General features: G+C 42.9%; 1 protein-coding gene and 1 pseudogene across 1 annotated transcript; both read left to right on the plus strand.

The window, feature by feature from the left end:
* The first annotated feature begins 1,961 nt into the window (after positions 1–1,961).
* LOC118367948 (uncharacterized) lies at positions 1,962–2,014 on the plus strand (annotated as a pseudogene).
* A 1,606-nt stretch (positions 2,015–3,620) lies between these two features.
* Positions 3,621–6,778, plus strand: LOC118367283 (terminal nucleotidyltransferase 5A-like). Its single transcript, XM_035750587.2, has 2 exons — positions 3,621–5,200; positions 5,823–6,778. The coding sequence occupies exons 1-2, from the start codon at positions 4,772–4,774 to the stop codon at positions 6,600–6,602; spliced, it is 1,209 nt and encodes a 402-aa protein (XP_035606480.1). The 5' UTR covers positions 3,621–4,771; the 3' UTR covers positions 6,603–6,778.
* The last annotated feature ends 4,159 nt before the right edge of the window (positions 6,779–10,937 follow it).

Below are 10,937 nucleotides of genomic sequence, written 5' to 3' on the forward strand. Positions count from 1 at the left end.
CACACACCGCTACTGCTTTTCAAAGCACTCACTGATTATGGCATCTCTGAAGATAAAGTAATCTGTAATGATAGAAAATTCAGGATTGTCCATGCAACAATTTTTGCATATCCCCCCTATGCAGCCCCTGTCAAAAATTGTAGAGGAATATACACCTACTGTCTCTATAGCAACCGCTCTGATTTGGCTGGAGTGGAGATGGCTGGTGCACAGAGCTCTTGAACGAAGGCCAACCCATACCTCCACACCCGGGAAAAAGATTGATTCCTCACATACATTTCCAGATGTGAGTTATTGTTTGAGAGACTTGTGATCTCTCATTGGACCGTATACCAATCAAAAGCTGGCTATCCCAGTATAAGCCAGTAGCGTGAATGAGATGCATGATTCGAATAATATGCATATGGCTACATATGAAAGTATGGCTGTGAATGTATCTGATCTAAGTCTATAATGCATCAAATCAAAATCAAATACATTTGTATTGGTCACACGTGTAGCGAAATGCTTATGTTTCTAGCTCCAACAGTGAAGTAATATCTGACAATTCACAACAATACACACAGATCTAAAAGTTAAAGGATGGAATTAAGAAATGTAGAACTATTAGGACGAGCAATGTCGGAGTCAGGAGTATAAATATATAATATGTGTTGTGATGTATAGACATTATGGACAGTATGTGGATATACTAAATATTCTATCTGTAGAATGTGTAGGATAGAATAGTATGTATATAGCAATAGTTTAATAGGATAGCATTGACTAGAAAAATACACACAAATCTAAAGTAAAGGAATGGAATTAAGAAGATATAAATATTTGGACGAGCAATGTCGGAGCGGGTGTGATTGTAAATGATCAGTGATCTATGTGAATGTGACTGCCTCGACCCCTGTTGTGATGAGTGTGACTGTGCAGGTAGGCTCTGGGACCTCTGCTCTGCTGTAGGCTAAGAGTAAATGGGATAATCTGAGTTTACAGGGCTGGGTGGCTGCACTGCCTGATAGATGACCTGACAGCTGCCCCTCCCCAACCGGCCATGAACATGGCACAGCAAAGTGTGTTTGGCTTTGGCAGGTTTCCCTCTGATGTTTGATTGAGATGAGCGTCTGTTCTCTGTTTCTCTGATGCTAGCTGCCATGCTGTGCTGCACTGTGACATGGAAGTTCAGTCTGACACTGACATTAGAGTTGTGTCAGCTGTTTTGCTCACACTTCAGCAGAGAGCATTAAGCCCAGGGGGTATGATGATGATGATGGGGGGGGGGTTCAAGACAACCGAGACCGCTAATGTCCACAACACACATTCACAACACTAGTTAGCCCAGGCCAGTTGGTATATTGGCCAAGAAGAGAGAAATGCATGGTTGCATACAGGGATTCAACTCAGATTGTCAGTAATTTCAGGGCTGGTCACACCCCCTTCGCATTCACAAGACCACTGAGCTAATCAGGCCTCCCAGAGCCACTAGGCTAAAATTTCCTCCACATTGTTAAGACCCCTCCCACATTAAAAAATAATACAGTTTACTATAGAATATTAAAGTACTTACTATCGAATTATATTGTAAACTGTAGAATACTATACTACATACTGTAGTATCCCTCAATCATGTATAGTACTTACAATAGAATGTTGTAGTATACTTTAGAATACTATAGTAAATACTACAATCTCATCCGCAAAAAATACTTTATTAAATACTACAGTAATGTCCGCAAAAACACTATAGTCCACAAAAACACTACACGTTTTAACTATAGTAAATACTACAGTATTTAATTTGTGTATACTCTGCCCATTCCCCACTCCCACATTACAATTTGTGCCACACATTAGTGAGAAACCTACATGCTAAGTATAGATCACATATTGTGTTCCCTACAGGTTATAGAAAAGAGCAGGAAGCTCTGAACTATCCGTTCAGACCCCAGACCTACCTACCTACAGGTTAAGGAAAATGTGCTCTTTCAGTATTTCTCCAGTAGGTTTCCTGAAGGAGAAAGCCTCCACTTCTATGTCAAAGATAATAAAACAAAAATACTTGTAAATTCTACAGTGACATCTGCAAAAACACTACAGTAAATCCTACAGTATACTATAGTCCGCAAAAAAACGTCATTAATTACTATAGTATATACTACAGTTTTATTTTACTTCAGTATTGATACTATATGTAACGGATCTCGTCCTTCTCTTCTGAGGAGGAGTAGCGAGAAGGATCGGAGGACCAATTTGCAGTGTGGTAAGTGTTCATGATGTAATATTTAATGAATCAAAATGAACACTGAAACACAAAAAACAATAAAGTGAACGAACGAAAACCGAAACAGTCCTGTCTGTCGACATACACAAAGACAGAAAATAAACACCCACGAAACACAGGTGGAAAAAGGCTACCTAAGTATGATTCTCAATCAGAGACAACTAACGACACCTGCCTCTGATTGAGAACCACACTAGGCCGAACACAGAAACCAACATAGAAAAACAAACAGACTGCCCACCCCAACTCACACCCTGACCATACTAAAATAAAACAAAACAAAGGAACTAAGGTCAGAACTTAACACTATACTTAACTGTAAATACTATAGTAAATACTACAGTATTCACTGTAGTCTTTTTGCCATCGCAAAATACTACAGTGAATATTACAGTAAAGTCCACAAAACACTACAGTGAATACTACAGTAAAGTCCACAAAACACTACAGTGAATACTATAGTATTTATACCATAGTATACTAGTATACTAAATATACGTAAGTATCCAAAGTAAATGTAATTGCTTAAATGTACTTAAGTATGAAAAGTAAAACCATTTCAAAATCCTTTGTATTTATTTTTTTTAATTTTCATTTTAAGGACAGCCAGGGGCACACACACTTGTGTTTAGTGAGTCCGCCAGATCAGAGGCAGTAGGGATGACCAGGGATGTTCTCTTGGTAAGTGTGTGAATTATACCATCTTCCTGTCAAAATGTATGAAGTACTTTTGGGTGTCAGGGAAAATGTATGGAGTAAAAAGTACATTATTTTCTTTAGGAACGTAGTGAAGTAAAAGGGAAAGTTGGCAAAAATATAAATAGTAAAGTACAGAAACTACTTAAGTAGTATTTTTAAGTATTTTTACTTTAGTACTTTACACCACTGCTCACAATATGTTGTTGCTGGATATTTTTCAAATGACTCAGATTTGGTTGGGATTGTACTCCAACTTTTTCCTCTTTCCCATAGAGGGCGGTATGGCAATGTCAACTCAAAGTAGGCTTTTGCTCCACAATTTTTGTATGGTCTATGAAATCCTGCAAGTCAAAATAACAACTATTTATAGTGAAAACCTTACATCTCCTATTAATTACGAATTGAAATAATGTGATTTCAACTCAAAGGAGGACACATTAGGCTATTATATTTTTATTTAACGGTGCTTGCATTTCACAAGAGACTATAGAAAATTACAGTTTTGTTTGTGTATATAAATGACCTATATCAATATGGTCACGGCTGTAGAAACATAGCAAGCGTAGAAAGACGCCTGTGCGGTGTCCCTCAAGTTCGGTTAAATGCTGTATACCTGAAAACCGGCACCTTTTTGCCAACGCCGCTATAGTGCGGCTGTAGTAAGAAGTCCGATTTGCTATTGGTTAGCACAGATTTCGCTGTAACTTTATTTTTTATGTTTATGGCACCTGGTATTCCCAGGTGGTCTCCGGTCCCAGTACTAACCAGGCCGATGGTATGGCCACAATAGTATATATTTTTTCTAGCCGAATTAGGTCCCTTGGCTCTGCAACTACTCAATGGGATCGGGAGAGGTGAAGGTCGAGTCATGTGTCCTCCGAAAACATGACCCTCCTGGCCGCCTACCTCTGCTCAACACTGCTCGCTTAAACCGGATGTTAGGCAAGCCCCATCAGCCAAACCATCCCCTACCGCGGACGAGTTGTTCGCAAAACCTGGGATCAAACCCCAGGCTGTTGACGTCGCTCAAACTTATCTTCGTTCAAATGATAAGGGGTTGTACATATCATGTGACATTCCTAAAACTGTACCTGCCTTTCAGCGAGAAGCAACGCCCACAAGCCAAGCACAATGGATAGGTAACGGTTAACTTTGATGGAAAACAAAAGTAGCCAAACTAAACCACATCCGTTTCACGTGACATGGAAGGCTTTAAGAATGTATTGGAGACGAAAAGGGAACCAAATATTTAGAAGTTGCGCGTCACAATCCACGGGGATTCCACAGAGGGCTGATCACTGCATAACTGCGTATTCATGCAAATTCAATAAATCATAGGCGGGCCTTAGGCGATGGAGTCACAGCCCGAACACAGAACTCCTGGTATACCAACGAGCACCAAAGACGGCGATGCGCACAGCTCGGATACACTGAGTGATAACCGATGAGGAAACGTTTCAGCCCTTTAAAGAAAGGAAAAAGGCAGAAGTGACGGCTATCTTTGAGAGAAGATCTTATTCACTGTCCTCCCTTATCTCACGACAAAAGACGCGCGAGTCAACCGGAGTACGCAGCTGTCATTTCTTTACTGCGCATTGAGTAGCCTAGCCTATTTCGCCTTGATTTGATTTATGTTACAGTATAATATAGAGGAGATACTGCACTCTGACTGAAGATACCGATGTGGAGGAAGTTGACATTGCCCCTCTATAGCCTACTGTCACTGCGCGTAAAATCCACATTTGGATACGGACCTATCGCTAAAGAAACTTCATAGTCAATTGCCGTTTAATTTTCTCCACAATGTCTGAAGAAGATAATAGCTGCACTGGTGCTAGTACTATAGCTGAGGTTGAAAGCAGCAATATCAGCGTTCTCGGCTGGGAACAAGTGCAGCGCCTTGATGCCATCCTGACGGAGACCATTCCCATCCACGGCCGGGGAAACTTCCCCACTTTGGAGATGAAACCCCGACAAATAGTGAAAGTGGTGCGTAGTCGCATGGAGGAAAGGAATATCCACGTCCGGGACGTGCGGCTTAACGGGTCTGCTGCAAGCCACGTTCTTCACGAGGATAGCGGACTGGGCTACAAGGACCTTGACCTAATCTTTTGCGCGGATATGAAAGGGGAAAGTGATTTTCAGATTGTGAAGGATATCGTTTTGGACTGTCTCCTGGACTTCTTACCTGACGGGGTGAATAAGCAAAAAATATCACCATTGACTTTAAAGGTAGGCTACACTTTCCATGGAACATTTATTTAAATAAATCAAATAGCTATTTAGAAATTAATTTAATTAATGAATATGGCTAATTGGGCTTTTACGCACCTTTGCCCTTTTGCACATCATTGTGCATGAGATTTGAAAACGCAATAAGACCCGTTTACTGATAAGTATAAATGTATTCCGTTAAGAGGATTGCAGTAAACCCATTTAAAGCAGATCCCGTCTCCTTGGCCACCTAAGTTCAATAGACAGGGCAGCCAATGTTTGCCCCTTATTGTAGGCTACAGAAAGATGCACAGAAAATATGGGCCAATGTAATTACACGAATACGTATTTATATGGAGCTATGCAGGATTACCTGTTCTTGATTTAGTGCATGTATCAGTTGAATTGGATTTAGATTAGGAGTAGGCTACATACAGTATTTATATCCATGACAGTTATTCGTTTAAGATCATAGTGGCTCCAAAGCCTTTATACTGTATGTATACAGTATTTTTTAAACCCATTGACAGTTATTCCTTTTAACTGAGCAAAGTGCCTTTATAAAGTATGTAAACAGTATTTCTATCCTTTGACAATTGGAGCTAAAGATGTCTTTTCCCCGTGTGTTTCTGTCTGACAGGAAGCCTATGTGCAGAAGATGGTGAAGGTGTGCAATGATTCAGACCACTGGAGCCTCATCTCCCTCTCCAATAACAGAGGCAAGAACGTGGAGCTCAAGTTCGTAGACTCTCTGAGGCGGCAGTTTGAGTTTAGCGTGGACTCCTTCCAGATCAAGCTGGACTCCCTGCTGCTATTCTATGAATGCTCTGAGAATCCCATGGCCGAGACCTTCCATCCCACCATCGTGGGTGAGAGTGTGTTTGGGGACTTTGGTGCTGCCCTCGACCACCTACGCCAGAAGGTGATCTGCACCCGCAACCCAGAGGAGATCCGGGGCGGCGGCCTGCTCAAGTACTGTCACCTGCTGGTAAGAGGCTTTCACGCCGACTCCGAGACAGAGATGAAGTCCCTGCAGCGTTACATGTGCTCGCGCTTCTTCATCGACTTCTCGGATATCAGCGAGCAGCAGCGCAAGCTGGAGTCCTACCTGCAAAACCACTTTGTGGGTCTGGAAGACCGCAAGTACGACTACTTGATGACCCTGCATGGGGTGGTCAACGAGAGTACGGTGTGCCTGATGGGACATGAGAGGCGGCAGACACTGGGGCTGATCGCCATGCTGGCGGTGCGCGTGCTGGCCGAGCAGAACTTCATCCCGAACGTGGCTAACGTCACCTGCTACTACCAGCCAGCCGCCTACGTGGCAGACGGTAACTTCAGTAACTACTACATAGCCCAGGTACAGCCCATGTTCCACTGCCAGCGGCATGCCTACTCCACTTGGCTACCCTGCAACTGAGACAGCACACGGGGAGGAGGGAGTGAGAGAGAAAGAGGGAGGGGAGAGTCTGATTCATTTATCACTGTAAAGTGTTTTTCAGATGAATGAATGAGAAAAGGGTATCCTCATGCCCCACCATCCTGTATTGCATTTAAATGTGTTGTTATGTTTTGTTAGAGTGTGACGCTGGGGGGGGGGGGATAACAGCTGGGTCTCAGCTCCTGTGAGGTCCATCTTAAACCAATGGCAGGACAGTTTACTGTGAAAATGCCACCCTGTCTGACACACAACCCAAGCTTGGGAAGTATGGGATGGGGTTTTGCCCAATACAATGCAAACAACGATGTACAAGAGTGAAATCCGCAACAATACTTTCATTGACCCTGACCTGGATTGACTGACTCTGTTGCGAACTGAAAATGCTGTGGAATTGAGCGACAGACGGAACATAGTGTGGCTGCATCTGTGTCCTGTGGTGTCCAGCTGCCTCCTTGGCCGTGAGGAGGATACAGGCCCCTTTGCTCTCTTGAGGGGTGTGCGGCTTGCACCCTGACGCGCGCTGGGCCATGTCCCAGCAACACAGGGGTTACGAGAGCACCATAAAACTCTCTTTATTTCTGGTGAGGTGAGATGTCATCACGAACTTGGAATGACAGAAACTACACCTTAACTAGTAATGATTGATATGAACATGATGATGTGTTTACAAACCAAAGATTTTTCATTTATTGTTTTTAATACCCACGTTTGGTGGGGAAGAAAACAAATGTATAATGCGATCTATATTTGTATATGTGAACGTGTTTTAAGTGCCTAACGCCTATCAGTAGTATAGGCAGAGGAATAATGAGCAGTAGGCCATATCGTTTTGTGAATAAATCCAGTCTGGTTTTCGTCAGGGACACACAAGACAATAGCACCCCAGAGGCTTGTGAATGTGACCGTAAAATCCCGATTCAAATCCTGATACAGTCTGTGTTGATGTCATATTTTTTTTTGGAAGAAAACAACATATCCCCTTGCAGTCAGAGTATTAGTCGATGGGGGAGAGATGGGGTGTTACTGTACTTTGTACAAAGTAGTTTGACAGGTTCATACAGAACCTTGCGTTAACATTTGCAGATATTTGAACCATTCCAGCACCTCCCCATAGGTGCGTTGAAGCCACAGAGCGTTGTTTGCAGTTGCTCTCCCGTAGTCATTTTCAGACAAACTCCACGGGAATATTAGTTTGTGCCGAGGTGGTTTAATGTTGTTCTGTTGTTGTTCATGTTGACCGCTTTGGTGAGCTTTTCAGATATCCGCGTTAAAGAAAGGCAACATCCTGTAGTTTTCAGTTTCATAAGGATTACTGTATATTCAGTTTCACATGGCTTTAAACTTTACTGTATTTTGTATTGGGGTGCTTCTCTTTTAATTCACCTTTTTGTAGCAAGTTCACAGCAGGCTGAGGGAATGAAAAACCTGTGTCGGGAAGAAATAGACGCATAAGGAAAGAGAGACCGATCGGATCAAAGGGCAAAGAGGCAGTCGGGGAGTTCCTGTGCTGCCTTCTAGTATGATATTTGCTGGGACACCTGTGATGGGACATTATTTGCTGTAACACTCTAGCAGGGAAGTAACCAAAGAGGTTGAACTTATCTGGGCTGTGTCTGCAGTGTATTGCGCTCGCTTTGGGTGGGCTCAAACCTACCAGCAAACGTTGTGTCAAATGTTTATCTGCCGCTTGCCCAATGTTGAATGAGTGTTCGGACATTTGTCGATGGCGAGAGAGGTTGAGGACGTGTTGTTTTTAATATCGAAGTACAGATACTGAGCTGTAGGGGGAGGGACAGAGGCTCTAGGGACAGAAGTAAAATGCGAGAGGCAGGAAGCTGGGCTGGGGAGATGGGTGCAGCTGGTGAAGGGGTTTGTCTTGCTTTCACCACAGACCGACATACAGACAGATATACCGTGGTAATACCTCTTTCTCCCATCTTAAGATGACCTAAGCAGAGAGAATAGGCAGGGGGGAGAGAGAGAGGTCCTGGTACACACAGCACAACTTTAGGGAGGTAGTCTATTAAGCCTAGCTTGACCTCTTATGTCAAGGGGCCTCTTCTCTGGGGGACTGAACAGATATCCTCGCATGCCTTATGAGCTTTGATAACGTTTCCTGGGTTGGTGCACTGCCATGGTATTACTGTAAATAACCTTATTTTTTTAAACGAGGCTAGGTTAGGCAGTGGTTGCATGATCTAACTGCTACGCTGTAAGGTCCGAGCCCATGGGAAAATACTGTCTGATGCTAATTCAGTTTCTCTAATGCCATCTCTCAAACATAACATCTGAAATATGTTCCTCAGCTGATAGGAATAGATTTTTGACACGAAGAGGAAAATGAACGATGATTCATCACCAATATTGTGGGTCTTGGGGTGAGAGACAGTGTTATTAAAAATAGCAACATCGTTGTGCACTATACAAATCTAAAGTGTGTATCTTTAGAGAAGAATAAACGGTGTTTTCCCTTTGGGTGGGATTCCTGGGCTTCCCGCTTCTGTACAAATGGGTCATGTCACAACTCTTTAGGGCGTCTTAAGGAAACTACTCTCTTTGTCTCCACTGATGAGATCTTACTCTTGTCCTCTCTCCTCTCTCCTCACTCCCATAATGTGCAAGCAGTAATGCAGCCCCCTTAGGGAGAAAGTGAATGGACATCTAATGGAGTTCTACAGGGCAGAGGCACTCCAAAGGGGATGTGAAACGACTTCGGTGACCACTGTGTGACTGTAACCTGGGCGGTCAAGAGAACAGAGAGAAATGCACTCGACTCAAAAATCATTCTGTACTCCTTTTTCCCTATTTTGCTATTTCACACGTTCTGTTCAAACATCTTTCTTTTTGACTGTGTACATTTTGATGATATCGTCTGGATCGTGCAGGCGGTGTGTATTCCCATCTCTTCTCACTCTGTGAAATTGGCTCAGAACAGTTAAGCCAGCACCAGTCTACCATGTAGTTGGCAAGCAACACACAGGCTACTATGGGTTGCTGCATTGTCTTGTATGCATTGTTTCAACTTGTCACCTCCTATTCATGCAATCTTTATCCATCAAACCAACAAAAATAGAAAAAGAGCCTGCCTCATATTTTTTTATGATTGTTATTTTTTTACAACTGTATCAGACCATGTTGCCGCGCTTTGGAGTCTGTGATCAGTTTGCAAAATATCATTTCTCAGCTTACATTTTTTTTCTCCAGATCTTGTTAATGCCTGTTTTGAAGATAAAGGATGTTTTCATCATAAAAATAAAAAAAATGAAAACCAAATTTTCATTTCCGTTTCTTGTTTGTAACAATGTTTGTGGGTTCTGTGACTGAATTGTGTTGACGACAATGCTCAACTGTCTGCTCTATCTCGATTCTGATTGGTCCTGTCTAGCGTTAGACTATTTACCTAAACCACCCCCCAACACTCAATATCCAGGCTTGGCCTCAATGGTCTGCCCATCAAGGCAACTGACTTCAGGCTTCTTTTTCATGAGAGGGCATCTCTTTTAACTGACGCTTGCCATTCTGCAGCTTTCAGAAGGCTGGGTTCCCTGCTTGCAGAGGACAATCCTGGCCAGATCCTGCCAGACCAGACCCAATGGGCACCGGTCAGAGAGAACTACTCCACCGCTGCCAGAAATAGCTGGTGGTGAGTATGAGGGATTTGCGTCCACCCAAAAAGAGACTTTAACGCTTTTGTGTTGTGAATATCTTTGCCTACTCATCAAATTCTCTTTCAGAATTACTCCGTGCCTCCCATCCACACCACTTTACATGTTGACTGACTGATCAGGCAAGGGCAGGGTAGCAGTGAATGGACCAGTTTCATGGATGGAAATGGAGCTCTATAGCAACTTAGCTCTAGTATGGGTCACATGTCTCATTGTCCCACATAGAGAGAGAGCGGGAGAGAGACAGACGGAGTAAGATGAGTAAGCTATATTTAGGAGCCATGATAAGGACATTATCCCTTTCACTGAAAAGGAAATGGGTGACTGCTCTATGCTTGCAGATACACACTTCACTTTTCCAAACCCGTCCGAAGACGAGATACGAGAACGTTTGGACAATCTGATCACATGTACCTTCAGCTTCACCAATATCTCCTCAGTGCAGCCGGCTTCATACACCAGAAAACATATATTAGTGATGCCTACACAGCACATCCTCCAGTGTTGAATCAACACTGAGCATGCTTTTATATTTGAAATGTTTAATTTTATTTGACCTTTATTTAACTAGGCAAGTCTGAGCATGTTAAGTGTAACACTTTCAGTGTTTATACAGGTCCACACTTCCAGTGTTAAATGAACACTTTCC

This window comes from Oncorhynchus keta, chromosome 34, assembly GCF_023373465.1.
Source record: "Oncorhynchus keta strain PuntledgeMale-10-30-2019 chromosome 34, Oket_V2, whole genome shotgun sequence".
In the NCBI taxonomy this organism is placed as follows: domain Eukaryota; kingdom Metazoa; phylum Chordata; class Actinopteri; order Salmoniformes; family Salmonidae; genus Oncorhynchus; species Oncorhynchus keta.

What these genes read in the sequence shown, in the direction of transcription:
- LOC118367283 (XM_035750587.2), top strand. Translation starts at nt 4,772, where the DNA reads ATGTCTGAAGAAGATAATAGCTGCACTGGTGCTAGTACTATAGCTGAG. An exon ending in TATCACCATTGACTTTAAAG is followed by an intron (nt 5,201 to 5,822) that starts GTAGGCTACACT and finishes TCTGTCTGACAG; the next exon opens with GAAGCCTATGTGCAGAAGAT.